Source organism: Zootoca vivipara, chromosome 8 (assembly GCF_963506605.1).
Source record: "Zootoca vivipara chromosome 8, rZooViv1.1, whole genome shotgun sequence".
Taxonomy (NCBI): Eukaryota; Metazoa; Chordata; class Lepidosauria; order Squamata; family Lacertidae; genus Zootoca; species Zootoca vivipara.
Window position 1 is genome coordinate 66,386,349 of NC_083283.1, and position 26,145 is coordinate 66,412,493.

The 26,145-nt window shown below is 39.5% G+C and overlaps 1 protein-coding gene across 1 annotated transcript; it reads left to right on the forward strand.

Moving 5' to 3' along the window:
* The first annotated feature begins 2,007 nt into the window (after positions 1 to 2,007).
* KDSR (3-ketodihydrosphingosine reductase) lies at positions 2,008 to 24,728 on the forward strand. Its single transcript, XM_035124974.2, has 10 exons — positions 2,008 to 2,245; positions 5,958 to 6,047; positions 8,429 to 8,485; positions 12,260 to 12,325; positions 12,469 to 12,564; positions 14,724 to 14,915; positions 17,434 to 17,517; positions 20,023 to 20,106; positions 21,370 to 21,471; positions 23,088 to 24,728. Exons 1-10 carry the CDS (start codon positions 2,117 to 2,119, stop codon positions 23,196 to 23,198), a joined length of 1,011 nt encoding a protein of 336 aa, XP_034980865.1. The 5' UTR covers positions 2,008 to 2,116; the 3' UTR covers positions 23,199 to 24,728.
* The last annotated feature ends 1,417 nt before the right edge of the window (positions 24,729 to 26,145 follow it).

A 26,145-nucleotide genomic window follows, 5' to 3' on the forward strand; every position in this document is an offset into this window, starting at 1 on the left:
TCCCAGATCTTTTCGATGAGCTTGTGAAGTTGTTATGAAAGTTCAGTTCCACCCACTTTGAAGACATCGGCGGGTATCCCATCAGGTCCACTGGCTTTGTTGTTTTTCATTTGGTTAATAGCTGTACACAACTCTCCCAGATTTGGAGATACTGCAAGCTTATCTCTAACTTGGTTGTGCGGAATTCGTGAGAGGACCTCAGCAGCTACGGGGGAGTCTTTTCCCTGCTAGTTCTCTGTTACTATATAAGCCCCAGTTTTCCCCATTCCCTGTGTTCTGGCTCTTACCTGTTCTTTGAAGTAAAGAGATGTTGTACCAGGTCCTCTCCTCCTGTTTCTTATTTGCACTGAGCTGAAATCACTGAAGACCCACTACACAACAAATGTCTTCATTGGCGTCCAGTGGTGGTGCATAAGAGCCTGTTGGGTTTTGGTGAGTTTTATTCGAAGGGTTGAAAGTCGCTCATTAATGCCAGTAGGGTCTTCTGACAGGAGCTTCACAAGATTGCTTTTGATAGCGAAGCAATCATGGCCCCATGGAACATGTGTGCTCTGTATCCGCAGGGCCTCTTTTAAAGGACTCACCCTGTATATGAAAGAGGGTTGTGCAACTCACAGGGCCTGCCCTATAGGCAGTCAGTTATGGGAATCATAGAATAAATAAATATATAAATAAACAAATAGTTGCGGGTTTTTTATTTATTTAGGCGCTAAGCAAACATATTTCTCTGTAACCAGCTCTTGTGCCGATTAAACAATCTCTGGTCTTTCAATAGCGCTTGTGTGTTGGCCACAGTGGCGGGGGGAGGCGGGTTATTGGTTTGTTTCGGTTGTATCATGTATTTCATCTCGTTTTGTATTTTTATGTTCCAAAACACCTGTAATCTTTTGACGAAGGGCAGCATACAAAAATTTAATAAACTTATTGCCAGGGAGGAGTGACGGAGATGTGAAGTTTTCTGCGCAGGCTTAGTCATGGTGTGCTGAGGTTGTCACCTGCTTGTCGTTGTTTACACGCGTCCGCTCCCCCCCCCCCCCCCCGGTATATTTCAGATATGAAGTAAAGTACTAGTTGTTAGAGGAAGTTCTGCCTGCTATTTATATTTACCCAGAACCACTTTGCAGGGGAATGGCGGGGGGGGGGGGGTTGCAGGAAAGAATTCATGTGGTGGCAAGGACCTACATCAGGATCTGCTGGCCCAGCGGATCCTGCCGTCTGAGGCAGTTGCCTCACCTGGCCTCACCTGTTAACGACCCATCATTACTGGGGACATGGCCTGACAGGAGGCACATGGAGACCTGGATGCCTCCGGTGCTGAATCACGAGGCAAAACAGCCCAGGGCTAGCTGCCACCTCATGCACCCGACATAGATGACAACCTATGACGTTGTTGTCATGAATATACAGTAATCAGTTTCGGGCTGAGGTGAGTACCGGGGCCCAATTCTGCACCTGAGTAACAGAGCTTGTATGCCCTTTTAAACGTGTATGTGTGGGAGTGTGTGTTATTGGCTTTTTATTGCTTTTTATTACGAGGTAATCTGCGTTCCAATATTGCCCCCTTTTTTTTAACGCCCTGTAATTTTCGGGTGGAGGGCGGCATTATACAAATATTATTATTATTAATGAAGATGATGATAATTTAGCAGGGCGGGCCGCGGACGCTTTGTACATCTCCACGCAGCTGCGCCGGCGGGAAACCGAGCCAACGGCGAGGTAAACAACAGCGAGCGGGAGAAGAAGAAGAAGACCGTACGACCAAACGCCGTTTCTCTCCCTCCCTACCACTCGCTCCCTCCCTCCCGCGCGCGCGCCCGCCCGCCCTTCAACGGTTCGCCGGCCCATCCTTCAACCAAGGTCCCGAAGGCCAATCCCCGACCGAAGACGTCACCCGCATGCTGGCTCGCCTCTCGGCGCCAGGCATCCAATCGTCGCCGAGCCTTCGCTCCCGCTGTCCAATTGCTCCCGCTGTCCTGGATTCTCCCCTCCCCTCCCCTTCATGCTGTGAAAAGGGTTAGCAAGTCAGTTGGCTGCAGGCTGTCGGCGGAGGAGGTTGGCGTGTTCCTTTCTCTCCTCCGTCGCTCGTTTCTTTCCCGCTGTGCTCCTTCTCCCAGCGATGTCCGGGGCGGTTCTGCTGGCGGCGGCCGCCGGGGTCGCCGTCGTCCTGGCCTTCCTGCTGCTGCTCTACATAGTGCTGCCGTTTAGCAGCCCGAAGACCTTGCCGCTGTCCGGCGCCCATGTCGTGGTGAGAGCCCAGGCGAGGTTTCCTGGAGCGGTTTGCGGGGATGAGGGCAGGGAGTATAAAAATGCGACATCCTTCTGCCCTTCGAAACCTTTATTTCCATAAGCTGATCTATGTATCTCTGTAGAGGGAAACAGCAGCTCCCTTCCCTCCCCCCCCCAAACCCCTCTTCCCCTTTCAAAGTGCGCAAGCAAAATTAACACCGTTGCTGAGGAGAGATGTCTCCTCCTCCCCCCCGCCAAAAAGGGGGTTCCAGGGATCTATCGCTTGACTAGTAATTAGAAAAGGGTGTGGAAGGTCTGGGTTATGTTTAGCCTGAAGCAAAAGAAGTGGGTTTTTTGTTTTGTTTTTTGAGGGGGGGTTGCCATTGTTTACAATTGGGGAATATTAGGAACGAGCTGGGTTTTCTTTTAGATCTCCCCTTCCTGTCTATAGAGGCTCCTGTTTAGAAGCAGACTAGTTGCACCCCCCCAAAAAAATCGTTAAATTAGATCTCCCTCTCTTTCATTCATCTGCTTTTATCTCCTGGGAAAAGAACTGTGGGCTGGAAATCCTGATTTAAACAGGGCGTAATCTCAACCTATGGGTTTAATAGTGTGTACTGCAAACTGAATGGCATTTTTTTTTAAAAAAAAAGAATGCTGCTGCTTGGAATCAGTACCATATACATTTCATAGAATCATAGAGTTGGAAGGGACCTCTGAGGATCATCTAGTTCAACCCCCTGCATTGCAGAAAAGCGAGCCTAACAAACATGGACCTTTTACATTTTTATATATATAGATTTATATATATATATATATATATATATATATATATATATATATATATATATATAGACTGATGAAAACTGGAGTCCAAAAGCATTTGGAGGGCAACAGATACAGATGTCCACCCTAATGTAGTTGAAAGTCTGGGTTCAAGCCAGTTCCTCCCCCCAGCAGTTGCTCTTAGTTGTGCCCTGTGCCTCTTTGGCCACCATAGAATACATTTTATTGCTTTAGACCATAGCACTGCAAAGCAAGATAGCAAAATTTAAATTAGATTACAGAATTTACAGAAGATACCTAAATTATATTTTTATATTCTCCTCCTTTAAAGTGGAGAGGATCCAAGGGGAGCTTGGCACCATAATTCATACCTCATACAGATACGTAAGCTGGTACCTTCTCTGGACAGTAGAGAAGTGGGTACATATCACTTCCCAGCAATCACATACCTAAAATGAAGCTCTATATATGAATCATGTCCTATTTATTTTAAGAGTAACAATTCCATGAGTAGACAAATCACATCATGTTATGAAGATGGAGGCATGTGCAGAGATTCTTGATGTTGGGGCAATTGCTTAATCTGAGTCAAATTCATTCTTGGTTCCAATTCTTTGTTTATAATGTGCACAAATGATGGTGTGAAGCATGTTGTTCACGAAACTTATGTAAATGATATAAATAGTGGATTTTAAGCCAAGCAATTTAAACATTTTATAGCAGGTCTTCTCCATTTTAGGTTTGGCTGTGTGTGGGCGCTTAACTGAATTTCTCCTTTCTTGTGCCTATCTTTCTATTTTCTCTCTTTCTGAGGAATTTTGTTCCATGTGTGCAATGGAAGAATCTGATGTCACAGGAGAATATTGTCTTTGCTAAATTGAAGAATAGGGATTCTGAGTTGACCTTTGCTAATTACTGGTATGCATATAAAGTCTTGACGTGGAGTTATTGCATAAGTAAGCTGATAAAAGAATATGCAGGATTTTTTGTTGATTTGAAGAATTATTTAGCATGCAGAGCAGCTTACGTACTAATATTGTATGTCTAATCATATGATATTATGATTAGACATATGGTACTCAGGATGAAAGGCAGAAACATGCTAAGAGGAAGGCATGCTTGGCAAACCCTCACTGTGATCAACTCCCGCCCGGAAACCTATGTCCCCACTGTGGAAGGACGTGTGGATCCAGAATTGGCCTCCACAGTCACTTACGGACTCACTTGTTAAGACCCTGTTTATGGAAGACAATCGTACTCGGCTATGAGTGATTGCCAAAGAAGAAGAATCATTTGTGATAAAGTTGCCTAATAGCAAATAAGCCGTACATCAATCAGAACTTGATTGTGGTCATGTTTAAAGGTAGATCTTTATCCATAATCCATCTATCCAAAGGGTTCACAATGAAAGTCAGTTTCTCATGCACCTTCCCAGGCACTGTCTCTCATTCCTTCATTCTATATCCTGTAAGACTTCCACTGCCTTTTGTAAGGGATGGAACTGGCCCTGCAACCACTTATCTTCTTTTGTGGACATAAAACTGCACTCCCTTCTTACCAGCAACATCAACACCGCTATTGCCACTAGGAGGTGTGGTGGAAATAAACTGGAACTTCTTGTCTGTGTATGAAAGAATTGCTCTGTAACAAACTTCATATTTGTATTTTAATGGCACATTTTTGACATCCTCCTTCTGTATTCCTGCACCAAATCGCACTAACAAACCCTCATCATGGCAGTCACAGCAGAAGAAACATTGTTTGTACTTCTAGCCAAGCATTCCTAATTCTGACTAATTCACCTCGTATCCACATACAAGCTCTTCTAAAGCAGTTGTACGAGTGAGATCTTTCTAGTCACACAATTCTTCCCATAAGGAGGACTCCAGCAATGGATGTCATTTGTTCTTATGGCTTTAGCCTGTGAGGCTACTGGTGGATTTCTTCAAAAGATTAAGCAGTATATACTTTTAAAATAAAATTCAAAATAACAAATGTACTGCCTTTGAAATGAGGAAAATAATTTTTTAAAAAAAGACTTGAATAGTGAGGGGGAAGAGGACTCCTTGAGAGACGATACTGAAAGGCTGCTTGTTGACAGGACTGAAAGATTTTGCCACTTGTGCATTTTTTATTGGATTTTCCATTGGGTGAAGAACATTTTTTATCCTAGAAGTTGCCTATACTGTACCATGTTCTATGATGTTTTGGACATCGTACAGGAATTGCTAATTAGCATGTGCAAAACTGGATCAAGAAGTACACACTGAACTAGGAGCCTCAAATCTGGCATTGCTTGGGCATTCTAAGAAATGACAACAACAAACCAGCGCAGTTTTGAAAGGTTCATTCTGCCATCTTATTTGAAATTGCATCCAATTGTATGCAAACATAGATGAGAATCTGTACATTGATCTCAGGAACCAATATGCAAAAATGGATTACAATATTTTAGGAGCTGTCCAGATGCATAGCAAACAAGTATCCAAAAGTAGTAGAAGTTATGCTGCCTGTGCTTTAACTTAGGTGAGTTCATTAAATTGCCAATTTACCTAATTTATTATCTTGGTATAGTACTGTACAGTAATATACTGGAACTGAAGGGGTAAGAGTTTGTTCATAGATGCAGCTATTTCTCTTCCTCACCCCAAAAGTAATCCTTACTGTGTTACCATGCTGAAAGTGAGCTGGGATGTCCATAGACAGCTTGCAGCTTTGTGATTGTGGTGGCAATTTCATAGCAATAGTTGTGGACCGTCGTAACATTAGAAGCTGTCCACATGACACCAGGAGGCATCTCATTACTTACGGAGGGGAAACACTATTGCACACATGTGAACAGGCCCAGAGTTTGACCCACTCTCTTCTCTTAAAGGCTTACAGTTATAATAACTGCTGTCAAGTTTATCAATTTAATCTATATGCTTCCCCCCTTCTCTTAAAAGGTAACCGGTGGTTCCAGTGGCATTGGGAAAAGCGTTGCCATCGAATGCTTTAAGCAAGGGGCTTTTATAACACTTATTGCAAGAAATGAGGTAAATTTCTAGCATGCTTATTTAACAGTTATGATGCCCTGAAGCTGTTAATGAAAGGGTTTGAAGCAACAATAATTATAACTAAAGCCCTAGTATTTAATTAAATAGTTAAAATCCTTGGCTCCATTCCCACTAAAGTTCACCAAATTTGAATTCTACAGGGCTTAAATTAGTGATTACTATACTAATTTTATCCGGATTGGGGCCCATTTGTTTCTCCAGAATAAATAAATGGCTGTTTGAGTTTGAATACAACCTTTGAGTTAGCGAGAATATTAAGCCAAAGCCAAGCTGCTTATTCTATTGGCTATTCCATTTATAACCATTTACCTATGGTGAGTGTGGGGAACCTTTTGCTCTCCAGATGTAGTTGAATGACAACTCCTATTCCAGCAAGCATGGGCAATGGCCCTGGGATAAAGGGAGGTGTCGTCAACAACATCTGGAGCACCAAAGTTTCCCCACACCTGGCCTGTAGATTCAGAGGCACTCTAACCATTTCTTCAGGAAAGTGGGATATGAGCAGCATTCATGTTTTAAAAATTGTTTTCTGCTTTGCTAGTATCTTGGATATTGCACCAAAGCAGAGAGTGATACTCTCACTTTTTGCACTCTTTTCTACTGTGAACATATGAAAGGGGAATTTACTTGCATATCCACTCTCTTCTGCTTAATACACTCAAAGCCATCCTTGGTTTGTTTCTAAAGTCTAGTATAACAGAGTACAAAATATAAAATTCCAGTCTTTGGAATTGGGAGAAACAACAAGCTTTAAAGCAAGATTAATATTTAAGTCTTGCAGTTAGCTGATACATAAAATTTTTGTTGGTAAGTTGAAATATCTTCTCTTTCTCTATATTGTTTTGATTGAGGATGTGCTGCTTATAAGCTGCCATTTTTTAATTTATTCGAAGCATTTATAGCCCACCTTTCTATGATAAAATCAAATGCAAAGCAGTTTACAAATAAAATAGAAGTCATTAAAATTTAAATTGTTTTATTGTCTGGTTAGTTTTCAAGCAGCAGTAAAAGAAAGAAATAATAGAAACCAGCAGATAACCTAAGAGCCTATCAAAAGGCTCAACTAAAAAATTCCACCACAGTAGAACACTTAACTGGAGTTTGGTCTTCAAGGCTGTGTGTGTGGAGTTAAAATGGTATGTGGGGAATTGTCTTGAGCAGTGATAGCTAGAATTGCAGTTCTTCCATTTCTTAACAGGAGTTTGCATAGAGTCCCATGGTAGGGTGTGGTGTTAGCCGTAGGCTGACAAATGTTTTTTTGTTAAAAGAATTCAGTTACCTGCCTGAATTCTTGTAACTAGTACATGTGTGTATTGGGAAGTTTTACTAATCTTTACTTACCTTGTAATACAATACACTTGTATTACAAGGTAAGTAAAGATTAGTAAAACTTCCCAATACAGGGACCCAGGTGGCGCTGTGGGTTAAAGCACAGAGTCTAGGACTTGCTGATCAGAAGGTCGGCGGTTCGAGTCCCTGCAACGGGGTGAGCTCCCATTGCTCGGTCCCAGCTTCTGCTCACCTAGCAGTTCGAAAGCACATCAAAGTGCAAGTAGATAAATAGGGACTGCTCCGGCGGGAAGGTAAACAGCGTTTCCGTGCGCTGCTCTGGTTCGCCAGAAGCAGCTTTGTCATGCTGGCCACATGACCCGGAAGCTGTCTGCGGACAAACGCCGGCTCCCTCGGCCTATAGAGCGAGATGAGCGCCGCAACCCCAGAGTCGGACACGACGGGACCTGATGGTCAGGGGCCCCTTTACCTTTACCTTTAATACAATACACTTAGTATTTTGGGATGTGCTAGATTAAGAACTAAGTGTTGTATCCAGTGAAGTCATCCCATTAATGCAAGGATTCCCACCTGTGCAACAGGACTTCTGCATCTCTTCTGCAACAGGACTTCCAGCTGGAGGGTTGGGCCCACCCCTCTTACAGGGTACAGGGAGGGGGAGTGGAAGTCACATTGTTCAGGCAGAAGTCTTTGCGCAGGATAACTATTGTATACAGCCTGTTGTCTACAGTCATATACACACTTCTGTAGGAGTGAGACTCATTGAATATAGTAAGGCTTTACCCCTTAATTAGATATACACAGGATGGTACTGCATATGTCATATAGGCAAAGCCAAAGCAAACTTCTGAAAATAAAGTATAACAGTAGATTTAATTCATGTTGGCTAAAGCAGAATGTTGTAAATATTTATAGAATTGGCAATAAATTGACCAAGTAAGATGGCAATTCCTAAATGCATAAAGCACCTAAATGTTTGCTGCTATACTGCAAAAAAATTTGGAAGATCTTCGTTCTGTCTATCTTGATTGTTTTAGCAGAATGTTCCAAATGTGCTTGTTTAATTCCAGTGCCGGCTATTGGAAGCAAAGAAAGAAATTGAGAAGTTCTCAGTTAATGATAAGCAGGTAAGATGACTATCTTCTACCAGGTCTCTCAAATGTGTTAAGAAAATGCATATTCTTTCTCTGACTTAATATAGCATTCATAGAGCAGCAGTACTTGAATTACAAGTTATGGAGTAAATGTGTAGATACGAGAAAGTTGAGTAGCATATTGTGCCCTGTATAGTCATGCCATAGATAAACTGAAAATTCTGTTTTAAAGAATTCTAAGTAATCTTAGACACATCCTGCAGTCAAATGCCTCCTTCGGGTACTATTGTGTTGTGAGCTATAATGCTAATACTTTGATTGCAATTTAAGAAAAAGGTGGGGTCAGTTCTTTTATATAAAAACTTAAACAAAGCATGAAAGTGACATGACTTGCAATATAGAAGGCTGAAAATGTACTCGATGTACAATATTTAATGGGCTCTTTTTTTCTAAAAGAATAATTCCTGCTTCAGAAGAAGTTTGTCTTGTCTCTGGGGTGTTATCAGTAGTCATTGGCAACAATGTAAAATCATTTCATGTAACCCAAGTAGGTGTAGGAGTGCATTTTAAAGTTCTGTGCTAGCTACAGTTAAATATGACTAAAATACCATGCCAGTTATATGAATTTTCCCTGACTCAATCTTAATTTATTGAGATATCAGTATCTTTTTCTTGGTGACTTTGCTACCTGCCTTTTAAAATAAGGCTAATTTTTGCACAGGGATGATTTCATGTAAGCCCTAAAGATCAATATTTGAATGGGTCTTTGGCAATTTATTTTATGAATTTATATTGTACTTTTTAACTGAAGTCTTCAGAGCCGTTCCTGGTACTTAATAAAATGTAATGAATGTGTCAAAAATATACACAATTAAAAAAATATACAAAATTAGCCTCACAGGAGCAAGCCCCAGGCGTTGTCTTCTCCTGTGCCTTTCTCTCTTGCTTTTGTAATGTCTTGCGGTTGTTAAACATTTCACTTCATCAGCCTTTAATTTTGTCTTAGGTTCTGTTTAATAGAAGCATAGGAAGCTGCCATACTTGAAAGCATACCATTGGTCCATCTAGCTCAGTATTGCATATGCTAACTCACCGGGATCTGTTCTAGAATCTGATATAGGATTTCTCTCAGCCCTACTGGGAAATCTGAGGGATTGATGTTCTACATGCAAAGCAGATTCTATACTGCTTCTTTCCCTGGCATGTCATGCATGCTTTTTTTTGGAAAAGAAAGAGTTAAGTGGCGGTAGAGAAAAGAAAAAGAATTTCATATGAGACTACAATCTTTTCTATAGCAACCATCAACAAGGATGAGCAGCACAGTGTGGTTAGCTAATGTGCTTCTATATTTTTTTAGAAGACATTTTATTAAATTTTCCAATTAAACACATTTAAACAATAACAAAACAAACAACAACAAACACAACATCACATGAACATAATAAACACAGAATTTTTCTTCTAAACATCTTATCAATTATTACAATTTTCTTTGCTCTGCCGAGCTTTGACTTCCCTCCCTCCCCCCAGTCGTTTTTTTTATCCATTCCTATCTTGCAGTTTCTTTATTCCTTCTATCTAAAGTCAATTCGTAGGATTTATTTCAGTCCTGCAAGTGTCTTTAAACTTCTACAGTTCTTCTCCATATAATCCACAAATTTACTCCAGTCCTTTTGGAACTTTGACTCTCCCTGGTTTCGGATCCTGCTAGTCAGTCTTGCTAGTTCTGCATAGCCCATCATTTTTGTCTGCCACTCTTCAATCGTCGGTAACTCCTGAGTTTTCCATTTTTGGGCTAACAAAGTCCTACCCACGGTTGTCGCATACATAAATAATACTTGATCTTCTTTCACAATCTCCTGTCCTATAAGTCCTAATAGAAAAGCTTCAGGTTTTTTGGGAAAGGTATATTTAAGAATCTTTTTCAATTCGTTATATATCATTTCCCAAAATCTTTTAATTTTTTCGCACATATGATAAAATTCACCATCCTTCTCTTTACATTTCCAGCATTTTTTACTACTCATCCTATACATCTTAGCTAGTTTTACTGGTGTTAAATACCATCTATACATCATCTTCAAGACATTCTCTTTCAGTGCAGTACATGCAGTAAACTTCAATGTTTGATTCCACAATTTCAACCATGCATCATATTCAATATTATACCCAAAATCTTTTGCCCATTTTATCTTCACATCTTTTGTCAATTCATCTTTTGTAAACCATTCTAACAACAAATCATACATTTTTGACAACAATTTTGTTCTACCTTCCAACAATTCTATTTGAAATTTGGACCTTTTATCTTCAAAACCTTTTTTTTATCATTTATAAACACATCATTTACTTGGTGATATTGCAGCCATCCAGTCAGAAATTCTTTAATTTCATCATAAGGTTTCAGCTTCCATTCCCTTTCTGATTTCCTCAATATTTCCTCGTAAGTGGCCCTCCTCCCTTCCATATTTATCTTTTTAACTGTCAACACCTCCACTGGTAAGATCCACCATGGGGTCTTAGTTTCTAACAGCGGTTTATTTCTTCCCCACACCTCATATAAAGACCTCCGTATCACATGATTTGTAAATCCTTTATGAACTCTTTTTTTATCATACCAAAGATATGCATGCCAACCAAATCTGTTGTCATATCCTTCCAAATCTAATAAGCTAGCTAATGTGCTTCTAAGCAGCTTATATTGCGAAAGTGTCCATTAATGATTGCACCACTTCAATTCAAAAGAAGAAGAGGAAGAAGAGCACTTTAAGAAAGAATTTGGTGTTGTTGTATATTCCATAAGTACTAGCTTTCCAGCTTGCCAGTTGGAGCAATACCCACCTCCTCTCCTGTGCACTTAATTTCAGGGGGTGCATAGCGGGGCAGGAGTGGGAGGAAAACCCCATTGCACAAGTGAATGTTCTTGCACAGAGCTTCTACCTAATGGCACTTGTTAGACAAGTTCCACCCATTGAGCTCAATTGTATAGGCATCCACATGGAATTATTGTTGTTATTACCTGCCCTTCACCCTAAGCTCCAATGGCAGGTTACAACATTAAGCACAATATTAAAACACAAAAATAAGGTGGGTCCTAAAAATATACACCTCATGTGTTAAAGGCAGGGTAAAGAGGTGCGTCTTCAGCATTCATTGGAAGCTGAATTATTAAGGACTAAACAGGTTGTTCAGGCTACAGATGTCTGCAGACCTTAGACCAGGCTTCCTCAGTCTCGGCCCTCCAGATGTTTAGAGACTACAATTCCCATCATCCCTGACCACTGGTCCTGCTAGCTAGGGATAATGGGAGTTGTAGGCCAAAAACATATGGAGGGCCAAGGTTGAGGAAGCCTGCCTTAGACGAATTATAGCAAAGTGTCATTGCTCTAGTCCTGGGGTGATGTTTAATTGCAACTGCTAGGTTTGCTTCCCCATTTACATGAAGTAAGGGAGCAAAGGGACACTTCACTGAGTGCATGAAAAAGTCATGCACATCCTGACTTAGTAGGATTAAATTTGATAATTCAAAGCTCATCTGAAAAGTCTGAGCTAAATATTATTGCTTTGGGATATTAATTGGTTCTTTTCAAACGCCAAAGCAATATAATATCCCAGTACTTTATGTAGAAAACAGGAACTCTACACTCTTCTCAACGGTAAGAGAGAAAGACAGAGAAACATACAATGCACACGTTGAAATATGTATCCTACCTGTGTTGCAAAAATAGTTTACTTGTTGAATTAAAAATTTGTCCATTTTACACTGTACAAATCAAATGATATGGTCCTTCTTTTCTGTTCACATAGGTTGTGCATTCTATCCCTCTTGATGTTTCCAAAGATGCTGCAAATGTGGAAAGGGCCCTAAAACAGGTAAGGAAATACTGGCTTTTACATGGCTGGCTCCCTCCCCCAATTTTTCAATTGCAAGTGTTTATTGCAGAAATGTTCTTCTGACAGTAGCGATACTTGTGGACACAAATGTGTTACCTCACCTGCTATTTTTTTCTCTCCAGGCTCAAGAGAAGTTGGGTCCAGTTGACATGCTTGTAAATTGTGCTGGAACATCAATTAATGGAAAGTTTGAAGATATTGACATCAGTAAATTTGAAGTAAGTGAGCCTGACTTCTCCTGTTTGAATATGTACTGGTATACCAGTTCAACGGCACCTAGAAAATCTCACCAGTTTGAGAAATGTTTTTGAATGATAAAATTATATATAAAATTTACCTAACTTGTAGCAGCACATTTTATTGTCCATTTCTAATAAATGACCTAATAGGTTTTTTTTATAATCCCCCCCCATAGTTTTCCACTATGTTGAATGTTTTCTATCTGTGTCATAGACACAATAATTCTTACTAGATATTTATCATGTCTATAAAAATGTTTGCTGCCTTTAAACATCTATTATGAAAGGCCTTTAATATATGTTGTGAAAAAGAAGTTCTTTGTACGCTATTGTTACATAACTTTCATTCCTTGGGTAATGTTTGCGTGAACCATCACATAAACATGAAAGAAGAGTATTTCACAGCATGAAGAATAAACAAGTATGTGGGAATAATACTTTCTCTTGAATACTCCTATAACTGCAAAGGTGTATACAAATTTAATAAATAATAATAACAACAGCAAAAGTGGGGCTCCCTAATTCAGTCCATCTCAAATGAAATGTTTGCTTCATGTTGACGTTGATCCATAAAGTCTCTTCAGTGGCTGCTATGATTATAAATGTTGACTTGTAAACAGTTCACATAAAGATTAACTAGGCTATGACTCATTTTCTCCTTGGCATATCAGGGACAGGGGAGATGCAAACTGCTCATAATTTCAGCAGCATGTGCCAGCACACTGCTTATTCACATTATTAAATCATTATTTGTTTTATAATAATATTAGTAATAGTAATAATAGTTTTTATACCGCCCTTTATCCAAAGATCCCAGGGCAGTTTTCATTATAAACCATGGTTTAATGTAACGTAAACCAGGCTGTTAATTGGCTTCAGAGGAGGAAAACAGAGAAGTGATTTTATAAAATTAGAGCAGTTGCAAATGTCATTTTCTACTAGTTCTCTACTTGGTGCAAATTATGTAATTTGTAAACTGTTGTGTCTTATAATTTTTATTGGCTGAGGGAGCCAGCGTACAGCTTCCAGGTCATGTGGCCAACATGACAAAGCCGCTTCTGGTGAACCAGAGCAGCACACGGAAACGCCGTTTACCTTCCCGCTGTAGCAGTACCTATTTATCTACTTGCACTTTGACATGCTTTCAAACTGCTAGGTTGGCAGGAGCAGGAACTGAGCAACGGGAACTCACCCCATCGCGGGGATTCGAGCCGCCAACCTTCTGAGCGGCAAGCCCTAGGCTCAGTGGTTTAATTCCATTGCTTTATACCCTGTTTCTCATATTTTAAGACATACCCATAAAATAAGCCATAGCAGGATTTTTAAGCATTCAATGAATATAAGCCATACGCCGAAAATAAGACATAGTGATAGGCGCAGCAGCAATGCCGGCCGCGGCAGGAGGAGGAAAAAAATAAGACATCCCTTGAAAATAAGCCATAGTGTGTTTTTTTAAGGAAAAAATAAATATAAGACGTGTCTTATAATATGAGAAACATGGTATATATTAACTGTTTGCACCCATGCTTGCTCAGTGTTCTCCTGCTGTATGGCCTGCTGTATGTTGTTGCCCTCCAGTTCCCATCATTCCTTACAAGCCATGCATGCTAGCTGGACCAGTGGAAGTGGAGTCCAGCAGCATATGGAAGGCCACAGATTAGCCATCCCTTCTTAGTTGGGTTCAATCCTGGAGATGCTGGGGAGCAAATTTGGGATATTCTGCAGGTAAAACATGTATTTTACCACTTAGCTACAATCTTTCCCAGTTTAAAAGTTTGGCCACCCTTGTCCTCCCAGCAGGAGTTACACAGGAAATCAAAACAGCAACCACATCACAAAGGTTACTGCTCATCATCAAAGGAACACCCAAGTGGTTGCCTTCCAGCATGTTAATGGAATATAACACAGCATTTTACAGCTTGTAAACTCAATTTGTAACAAGAAGCAGCAGCATCCATAGTAGGAATTTTGCACTTTATTGTACCTGTTGGTGATGAATATTAATATTGCTGATGCCTTAAGTTTAAAGTAGCAGACCAGCAATCACACTTCGTTATTTCATTTCATTTACATTAATATTACACTTTGTTAATAGAAAATCTGTTAACTAGGCCTCCGACTTGTATGTTTGTCTACAGCAATTGATGGCTATCAACTATCTGGGTAGTGTCTACCCAACTCGGGCAGTAGTTACCACTATGAAGGAACGGAGGAGGGGAAGGATTGTGTTTGTGTCATCCCAGGCTGGACAAGTTGGATTGTTTGGTTATTCTGCTTATTCTTCAACAAAGTTTGCTCTTCGAGGACTAGCTGAAGCTTTGCAAATGGAGGTATGATTCTCTGTTCCTTACCTGCATGTATCTTATAGTTTCTTTGTATAACAACAACAACAAATATAAACAAAAATAGCTAAAATCATAGGAGGAAATTAATTAAAGAATAAATTAAACATTAATAGTATTATATAAGAATATTGTACAATATAGTGTTGCCCAAAAAGTACACAAGCAGGCTCAGCAACATTCAACACTGGTTACAAGGCATAGACTTAGCTATTTTGTTGCAATAAGTGGTACAGTATTCCAGAGTGCATGACACCTTACGGCTCAGAAGGTCTGTATTGTATGATTTGCAATACTGTTCATTTAGTAGGGTTAGTTGTCCACCGGATCAAAATGAGAAGTAATAGTGCAGGCAGTGTATTGAGCTGCTGTACTCTCAGATATTGTAGATCTGAACATCTGCCCTAGCAGCTAGGCAGTACAGTCAGGTCGTATCTTATGTTAGGTTTTGGGCAGAGCCTGCATATACAAAATCGCATAGAGCCAAGAATCCCCAGGATCGCCACCTTCCTGCCCAGCTGGAGCTCTAGAAAGGCAGCTGACAACGTGGAGCAATCCAGCCAAGCTGAGGGACTGGCACCTTATTCTGACCAGCTGGCACCTGCAGAACCACCATGCACACGTAGTAGTCTCTGGCCCCAGGAGGAGGCAAGAGCCCGAGATGACAGCAATGCGTGCAAGGCATGGGTTGTCTTACCCAGGTTTGCTTGTTCCTCCCCCTGCTACACTTCATTTGATCCTCTTCCTGCCACATATCTCCTGAGATCCCAATGAGAAGCTCCCTCCCAGTAGCGGCTGGTGGGGTGGCTGGGGCAGGGGGTCATTGCTCCCCTTGCTTGCAAACAACATGTAGCTTTGCAGGGAGGCCTTCTTCACCAGGGCAGGAATGCTATTTTAAAAGGGCAAGTTATCTCCTTGGCTTTCTGCTCAAGATAAATATAGAGGCTGCAGCCAAGAGCATAAAGTTGAATTTGTTCAAGCAGAAGCGTAGGAAGGACAGGTGGCACCCGGTGCGAAAAAAATTGTCACTCCCCCCCCCATTGAAATTTATTAAAAGAAGGGAAAATAAGAAAATAAGTTGCAAGTGTTATTTTCTGGTTTATTTACTTAACATTGTGAGCATAAGCACTTAAAACCCCTGCAGACTCTGTGGCTGCAGGGGTTTCTTTTAACCCACCACCCCATTCCTCTGTTCACGATCTAGTGAACTGGTAGAACTTGAACTTTGCACACTATTTTGCAGTAGAAAGGCCTAATAATGGAATTGCCTTAATAAGGATGTGTGTTTTCCTTATGGTTCGGTGCAGCTCCCTTAATTTTTACAATGCCGTTTAAAACAGGTGGCTAATCTGTGTCCCTCCAGATGTTGCTGGACTACAACTCCCATCATTCCTATTGGCCATACTAGCTGGGACCAGTGGGGGACGTAGTCCAGCAACATCTGGAGGGACACAGGCTAGCCCCTCAGCCCTTGTTTTGAAGCTGACCGTGTAATGCACCATATCAGAAGCACAAGTCCCTTTCAAAGGGCCATTTCCCTGTCCCTCCCCCTTGTGTTTTTTCTTAGTATCTGCCCTGAGCCGCTCTGCAACTGAAATGCTTGCTCATTCTTTTGAGACATTTGAGTTAGTCCAAAAAAGTTTGTTCAACTTCAACTATTGGGCTGTTGTTTTAATTAAATGGACCATTTCAAAAAGAAACTGATGTTCTTAGGCTGCTGTTTTACACCTGCTTTCCTGGGAAGAATTCCCATGGAACTCAGTGCAGATTACGGTACTTCTAAGTAGACATGCAAAGGAGGGCACAGTTGCTTAAGCAGCGTCTCAGCAGCTCACTGAACAATGAGAAACAATTTTCATGCTAACGTGAATACATTCTTATATTAATTCTCTCCTGCAATGTTGATGTATGAATCTTAACTTGTGTTTCTTTGGGGTGTTAGGAGGCACTGATGTATCTCTTGGCATAATCAAACTGAGAACGCATCATCCAGCTTCTGTGTTTGAAAGACATGTTTGTTTGTTTGTTTGTTATTACTGTATAGTTCCTGAATACCTGGTATACATGGACCGCAATAATCATATGGACATAGAAAAGCAGGGTGGGGGAACGTCTTGGTAGCTTTATTGCAAATATCCCTGCTACGTAAGAATAGCCTTGCCTGATCAAACCAAAGGGTCCTGTTCTCCCCCCTCTTGTCCGTCTCCAGCTAAGGCAGGGAGAGTGGCGGAGTTAGCTGCATGGGTGTCCAGAGCCCATGCCGTGCACTCGGGGGTGGGGGCATCCACCGCGCACGGGGGCGGGGTGGGGCAAGCCCCCGTGGTGTGCCTTTTTGTCACCCCCCCTCAGGGATGACACCCCTGTGCGCAAGTAAAATATCTGTAAAATACAATCCCACTATATGCCTCTTTGTGCATATTACGTTGTATATCTTTGTGAAAACAAGTAAGCATGGGAAAGCTCAATATATTATAACGTGAACTAAATATTTTTCTCAATGTAACAGGTAAAGCCCTATAATATCTACATAACAGTTGCCTATCCTCCAGATACAGACACACCTGGCTATGCAGAGGAAAGTCAGACAAAGGTAATTTTTTGTTCCTTTTTATTGTCTTGCAAAATACTTACATAAAGTAAAAGGATCGATAGGTACGAAACAAAAAAAAATGATCCCATGATGTGCTTAAACATTCTTCATTCTTGTTTGCATTTGTTAGCTTTTACATTTTCCTGGTCTATGACAGATATACCATATGATCTTGCTCATTGTCACCAGATCACTCATAGGAGGGACTTTTTCTTCCAGGGTTCAGCACCTGCCTCTAGAACCATATTGAACATTTTTTTACTTTCATTTGGTAAAATAAATTTTATATAAATTAGCAGAAAAACTTTTAAATCTTAAGAGATGGAATATTCCAAAAAGTTAACTTCATCCATATATATGGCTTTTTAGGTTTTAAAAAACAAAACCTATCTTGAAAATATTCATATAACACTATTTTGATATAACTCTTTTTTTTCTTTTGCTTTAACTGATTCTATACTGTCTGCTGGTTTTCATCTCGTATTATTCTGTAAGTTGCTTTGAGTTACTTTTGGGGTTTTTAAAAAAGCAATTAAGTGCAGTTATTATCCACTTCTGCACGATACCACATTGAATTGGTTTAATATTCCATTCTTACTAAAATGCTGCATAAGCAAGATAGAAACCAACAGTGAACGTGTAGGACAAAAATATTTACACTCAACTCACACTTTGCTTGATACAGGACTAACGTTATTAATTCATTTGCCTAATTTCTTGTCTTATCCATCCACAGGGTAGCATTAGGTAGAATTTGAAGGAAAATCCTCCAGCAGGTTCTCTGTTTCTTCTTAATCAAATATTCTGCACAGGAAATGTCTCCTCAAAACCTCCCCCCCCCACCTGTCTTTTCTGATGGGCTATAGTTAGGGCATAAGATCACCATAGAAATCTTACCAAGTAATTTCAGATGAGGCTTATTTGTTTGTCCTAAAATTCAGGTCTGATTAATAATCTGAACCTGGATTTCCTGTCTTTTTATAAAATGTTGTCTCTATTGCACCACCTTCGTTTATTTTGATGTTACATATTTAAATTAAAGCTTAATGTAGGTTGATGTGGGTGGATGAAACAGGAAGAATATTGTGTTAAGTGTCAACTGGTTTTGCATTAATAGTCAGGTGTTGCATCAATCTTTTACTGTATTGCCCTGAGCATTTTTGTTGCACATTTAACAATCATACAGCAATAAAAATTACCAAACAAAACCCTCCTACAGGAGATCTTCAGATTGCTCTTAGTCGGCCAATGTAATGAAAGTTTTTGAGTTTGCCTTTAATCTTGCTTTTGAATTGGTGGTAGGATAGCCATATACATACTACTGAGCTCCACATTCTTTCACAATCCTTGTTTCACTTCCTACGGTAATAGTTATAGAAAGCTGGTTTGAAAACATGAAAGAAGACTATCCTTTTGTAAAAAAAACAAGCGTTAATGGTCTGTAACCCTAAAGAATGTTCCCCCCCCAATCATTTTTAAAAATCTGTTAAATGTTTCAAAGTATTAACAATTGAATATGAAGCAGTTTAGGATGACAAAACATCTTTGCTTTTATTACTCTTGAGTAATGAATTGTCCAGAGGCCAGTTTTTGCTAACTACATCTCAGGATTTAGTCAAACAATGACTTTCCACTTGACTTTAGGGCAGGTATGAGAGCCCTACTTGTGAACCTCAAACTCCAAAATATTTCCATTTAATATTGATCCTGTGTTAGCAAGTGATATTTAACAATACTAACTTAACTAAATTCCTGCCTCATAAGCCCCTTTAAGCCCTTTCTTTACTCTTCCAGAGAGGACTGAATCAGGTGATTCAAATGAACCAATACCAATACCTTAATCACATTGACAGATACTAATTAGCTCAGTGTTTTCTAAGAGGAAACACTTTGACAGGATGAAAAAGGCACTAGAACTCTGCGGTATCAGGCTTAATGCAATAATGAATATAGCTCACATTTTTATCTTTTCTCGACATTTCTACAAGATCATAGGCAACAATCCATTCCTTGAAGCGAAGATTTATAAGCAGGCTATTTAGGCAGCAAGAATTTACAAATCATGGAAATCATGTATAAAAGAGTTAGAGCCAATTCTCCTGGGAGCATAGTATCAATTTATTTTTCTGTAATATTTGTGTCAGAGATACCTGCTGAATATGAGAAAACTGTGCCTCCACATACAGATTTGTTTATGAAAGCGACCAGCAGAATGTTGCATCTAAAATGTTGCACTAATTCTAGTTTCACTCTTCCTATTATTAAAGAAAATAATAATAATCAACTTTTAACTTAGAATTTGCATTCACTTGTAATCTAATGATAAATATAATATCAACAAATGCAACTATAAACACACTCTTGACTTGAATATTTTGTTTTGTAAAAAAAAATGTTCAGATGGTCTTATGTTTCTTAACTGATGTGGGGTGAACTGTGGTTATACTTGGTAACATTTCATCTGCTGTTATATGTATGTAATCTCTGCATTTACTTTTGCTCAAGATTTTAGAGACCAAGCTTATTTCAGAAACATCACCGGTCTGCAAATCTGATCATGTGGCCAGAATACTTGTTAAAGATGCCATTGTAAGTGAAATGCAATATTTGTATAAAATGCTTTTGTGGGTGGAAAACATGGGTAACTTGCTAGTTTATTATAAGGGGAAAGGTCTGTGTTTGTCTACTATCTTTTCTGAATATTAGAATCTTTATATACAAGAGAGCCTTCAGATACGATCCTAAGTCCACTTGCGTGGGAATAAGTCCCATTCAATTCAATAGGACTTATTTCTAAGTAGACATGTCTAGGATTGCACTGTTGTAAACAGTGCCATCGTTACCCCTTGGACCTTTGCATAGGCAAAATTAGAAAGGGCCCTTCTCCCAAGGTTAGAAATCTAAAGCAGACACCAAATAAAACTGGGGAGGGATGAAAGTGGCAGTTGCCCTTCAATGTAATTGGTTCTAGTTACAAATTGTCCCTCTACCTGAACTGCATGCTTGCTTTGAAAGATGGATTTTGTTCTGACTTTTTAAAATGGATTTTCAATTATGTTGTCATTTACTCTTTTTGTTCTTTTGTGTTTCTTAATTCAAGGTCACTTCACTTTTTTTAGTTAATATATACTCTCCCTTTGCAAATGTTGAAATATTATAACATGGGGCACAGATTAAAAATGCATTTCAAATTTTTAATTAGTAGAGTTGATATGAAACAGGATGCCCTGTTTCTACACAGGTTGACATAAATCGCCTGATTCAAGTTTGGCACATGGTGCCTTTTAATCATAAACTGCTTTGGGAGCCAATCTTGGCCAACAAGCACAGTATAAATAATAGTGGTATTGGTGATTCCTAGCTTTCTAAAGGGTGGAATATAAAGATAGCTGTTTATGTACCGCAGGCATTTTATTTCACATTAAAAAAATTTTAAAGCATGTGTCTGCCTTAACCACTTTGGGATATAAGATGATGCAAAAAAAAAATTATTATAAAATCAGACTACAGTTACAGTCTTGTCCAGGCTTCCTCAACCTCGGCCCTCCAGATGTTTTTGGCCTACAACTCCCATGATCCCTAGCTAGCAGGACCAGTGGTCAGGGATGATGGGAATTGTAATCTCAAAACATCTGGAGAGCCGAGGTTGAGGAAGCCTGGTCTTGTGCATGCTTAAACAGAAACACGTACAGTACCTTTAAGATCAGAAGTCAAATAAAATTCCTGACTTTTTTAAAAGTATTTTTTTAAGTATTAAACTCTTCTTGCCCCTTGGTAAGAAACTTATCCTATTTTAATAAAGTTGTTTGGAAACCACCTGACTACTTTCTCCATTTCCCCCCACCCACCCAGCAAGGAAAATTTGCCAGTTCTGTTGGCACAGATGGTTACATGTTAACAATATTGACTGGTGGAATGTCGCCTATCTCTTCTCTTGCTGAAGCCCTACAGGCGGTATGTAACAAAGTACTATCAAATGATGAAGTTCAAAATCTGTTGGGTTCTTTTATTGCTGTGGTACACTGACATTTATTGGTTCAATGTAATTCAAAATCTAGTCTTTGTGCAACAGATCTCTTCAGTGCAGTAAGCTTACTAAAGTAAAGAGTGATCAGGAAGTATTCTGCTTCTTGGCAGCAAAAGGTACACCCTGATATGCCTTGGCACACCTTGTTAATGGTGCAGTCCAAATCAGTAATAAGAGACCCCCCCCCCTAATCACCTTGTTGTTCAGTTAGACCAGAGCCAGTGCACACCCCTATTATCTGGGAGATGGATAACTGGGGTTAGGTCCATCTTATCCAGGAAGCATTGCAGCTGCCAAACAGGCTCAAGCTGGTATGAGATAACCTCCCAACCATAAATCCATGTCAGTAAGTACCACAAACACACACAAGCTGCACACGTGCTGCTTCAGGATTATAGTTCCATCCAGAATAATAATACTTTGTCAGATCATCAGAATCTCTGACCAGCAATACCTGAATTAAGCTTTAGTAATCGGCTGCCTTTTGTTCATAGCAACATCTGTTTTGTTAACAAGAACACATCTCCAACTTCATGTGAATTGGTTCACATGAAGTACCAAACAATGGTTCTACTTCTTCCCCTCCCATGCTTAGTTCCTGGTTTGTGGCAAAGAATGTGCTGTTTTGTCCAAACTGAAAGACTGGTTTATGGTAGGCTTGTATCCTAGAATGGAGGTTATGTGCAAACTGGAGTGTGTCTGTTGCAGCAAACCAGGAACCATCTAAACAGAAAGTCAGATGTGAAAGGGAGAGCATGTGAGCACAGAGCTTGCTCTTATATCACCAAGCCATAGTTTGGCATATGTGAATGTCTCACATCTCCTTAATGTTTACCTGCAGAAATTGCCATGTATTTCAGAAAGGATAACCAGATGCATAGCTAAACTACTGAACTCATACAAGTAAAACTGGAAATTATACAATTTGGACTTGATCTTGAGATCAAGCAGCTTGCAATTATATGCCTATGTTAAATTGGACTGTTGCTACCCATCTGGCAAATGTCTCCTCAGCCTTGCTGGGCCTGCTAAACATTCATTGAATCTGTTCATCATAAGGTTGTTCCACATTGTTCGCCTGTGACTTTTCTACTGGTTACCCATTATTATTCTCCAGGGAGCAATGCAACCCTAAATCATGTTCTCTTCTACAAATTTAAAACAACACTAGTCATTCTGTAGTCTTTTGCATTGTTTCTGCTTCAGGTAGATTGTTGTGCAGATACATGGGGCAGGTGATTCATTCACTAGCTTCCAAAGAAAAAATATTAAATTATTAAAATAAGGTCCCTTCCAACCATATGACTATATTTCATAGTACTTTCAAATAACTCATTAATTTATTTTAATTAGAGAACAAAATATACATCTCATAAGCCTTGTTTAAATAAGACTAATCTTTAATAGAACAGTCCTTTTTCACATAATAATTGAGTGCTTGGTGAACCACACTTCTGATCAATCAAATCTGATGAGAGAAAATATTAAATGACCACTAAGCAGAAGTATGTTGAATAAGATCTCTCCTCCTCTCCCTTTACAGCTTATTTTCCTGGGCCTTTTCCGCTTGCTTGGCCTGTATTATATAGCAGGTTTTGACAGCATAGTTCGTCGTTGCATGGCAAAAAAAGAGAAATCTGAAAAGACGGACTGAAACAGAATGGGTGCTATTTAAAAAGTTGGACAGTTTGCTGCTAAATGGGACTGTATCTATGGCCTGAGTATGTCTCACAGAAATGTGGAAGAGGTGATATCTTCGGTGGTGAAAGAAGGAAACTGAACTACTCTAGAAAAAGAGACTGTGCAAAGGTGCTAATGAAGAAAACTGGGTTTTATTGGTTGTTGTTGCTTTTCTGTGATTTGAAGGAATAACCAGATTGTTGCCTTAGAAGTAAGCTTTTTGAGAAGAGTAGAACTTAAGAGTGTCCTATTTTGATGGTAATTCTGGACCAATATTAATTGTTAGCAGTGATGAAAGAGTTAATTCTGTTATCTACTTCTTAATCTGAGGACTGGTTTGAACACACATTCTCTGATTTGGTAAATTCCTCCCACACAGCAGTAACACCTCAGCTCTCCTACAGAAGGCCCAGCTTGTGTATTATCTTTATTACATAGTTTCTGCCAGAGAGCTGGACCTTGTAGGCCCTGTTCTGCATGAGTTGGTTCAAATGGCTGTGCAAAGTCTAGTCAAAACAGCAAAAACTATCCAAAGATGAAATATTTCAGCTCTGGGATAATACATGAATTGGGCCAAAGTCTTTTGTGAAGAAGCAGTTTTTAAATATAGCATATTAATTTGTTGAGGGGAGAGTTCTCTTTAAATGAGCTGCCCCCTCCTTGAGATAGGAGGTGATATTTGCATGTGGAGATTACCAAATTGGAGAATCAATATTTGAACTGGCTCTTGATAAACCTCATTTCTCCCACCAGATTGTTGGGTCCAGTTTAAAACTGATCATTTTGACATTCCACTCGACACATGAGTATGTGGTGAGTTTTGTTAATGTGTTAAATGCTATATTAAGACATTTCTTGATGGCAGAGCTTTACGCATATGATCTCTGCAGGAGCGATGACATATGCTTTAAATAGTTGTAGATCTTCAGCGGAGATCAAGGACCCCCAATCCTTACTGAGATACTAGGAGAGGACTATAAGCAAAAGAGAAGTTGTCCATTTTTTCATTATCTGTAACACGTTCATGTTTATCTTTGCCAGCTCTGTAAAAGACAGATGGGTTTAACACTGTAGAAACTGAAGGAGAGAATAGGGTGCTAGAGAGAACTAAATGTAGCACAAGGAAGTGCCTAGGTCCTTACTATGATGGTGCAGTGGAGCTTGCAAAGCTATCTATTGTCTCTAAGGTTTCATTCACACCATGCCAATCTTATTACCTACATGCAATCTGGACTTACACAAAGTCCCTGAGTGGTTTTTGGGAATATATTTGCTGTGTATAAATTGAGAGGTTCCCATTGGTTGCAGATACGCTGAACCCCAGTGTTGAACTGGTTCATAAAAATTCCTGCTACCCGTTGTCATTTTCCAAGTACCTAAAAGACTGTTAAGGGACTCTACTTGCCAGTTTGTTGGTTAGCCGAGATTTTCTTTAAAAAAATAAAATAAAAAGGGAAACACTTTTTAAACTACCCTTTGGAGAACATTATTCAAATCAAGTCCAGCAGCTTCTGGTTCAATTATAGGCTTCCAACTTTAATAGATTTTTAGATTCTCAAAATAGATGAAATCACAATACCAACTGCTTGAAATGAATACTATTGTAGTTATGTTTACTTGTTCTTGGTACAGTTACTCAGCTGTTTTGTAAATGAACCTAGAAAGTGCCAATCCAAACAAAAGCACTAGGAGCATTGGGCGTTTTGAGAGGCTGAGAGGATTGCCAGTTAGAAGGGAAGGATGAAAATAATGTAGAAATAATAATGGATAAACTGGGCTTGGTGTTGTTGCAAAAGCATAAAAACTTGCTTCGTATCATTCCAGTTAGTAACTGAGTCACAAAAAGTATCTTTGCATGTATGTCTTGCTACTGTTTTAATGGGAACTGTTGGAAGTAGCATTTGCTGTCCCTGTTTGCCATAATGCTTTGGTTTTCTAGACCTGCTAGGATCTTCAAGCTGGCCAACGCACTTAGTTCAAATAATAAATTCTAGATCCTTTAAAGCAATTTGGACATGCCAAATAATCAACAGTTTAAAGAAGAAGGAATCTCTTCTACATGTGCTTAATGACATGTTAACTTTCCTGTTCATTCTGCGCCTTTAGTGTGCTTATCTGTGGATGGATTATGCCCTCTGTTTCTTAAGTGTCTTGAACTAAAACTAAAAATTCTAATGTTATGGAGCATTATCGCTCATTTGACTCAAATAGATATAATAGTATGCTACAGAACAAATGGAAGTGGGTAAACTAGCTTACAAATGTATACTGTGAAAAACTTTAGGCACTTTTAAATGTTAATATTGAATGAATCTAAAACTCATAGCTCGTTTATGCTTGCTGTTTCATGAAGTGTTGTACCAGAATACTAAATTTTAATATTTTGTATTCACCAAATAAATGAAAATTACATTTAACTTTTGTCTGTATATTTCTTCAGAATGACTGTTCCTGGTCTTGCTGAGTAAATTTATTTCTAATTCTTGTCACAGTACTAAGGATTTATAAAATATTTGTAAAATAGCTTGTAAATAGAGGCCTGTGAAGTTTCAAGGGGTGAGGGTGGAGGATCGAGGGTTCCTGTCTTCCAAGAAATGATGTTAACCCTTTGATCATTTTCCCGCTGAAAACTGCCCGACCTGAAGTTGCCTGCAAGCTATCAGAGAAGCCCACAGAATACCAGGGGACCCCATTGAGGGCACCCTGCTTGGACCCTCGAAGTCCATACCTCCATTAGGGGACCTTTTGAATAAAGCCACATTAAACCTCATGGCCAGTAAAACCAAATATAGCCACTGTTTGTAGGTACTTTTTAAGCCTTTGGGGGGAAAGACAACATAGCTTAACAAAGATAAGCAATCCCTATCTTTGTAATAGGCTTCAATTTTAAAAAGGCAATTTAATAAGTGAGAACAAAACAT

Bases quoted from the DNA above. Each gene is read 5' to 3' on its own strand.
- KDSR (XM_035124974.2), top strand. From the start codon at position 2,117: ATGTCCGGGGCGGTTCTGCTGGCGGCGGCCGCCGGGGTCGCCGTCGTC. The intron at 12,326-12,468 runs GTAAGGAAATAC...TTTTCTCTCCAG, and splicing joins TGGAAAGGGCCCTAAAACAG to GCTCAAGAGAAGTTGGGTCC. The intron at 12,565-14,723 runs GTAAGTGAGCCT...GTTTGTCTACAG, and splicing joins TTGACATCAGTAAATTTGAA to CAATTGATGGCTATCAACTA.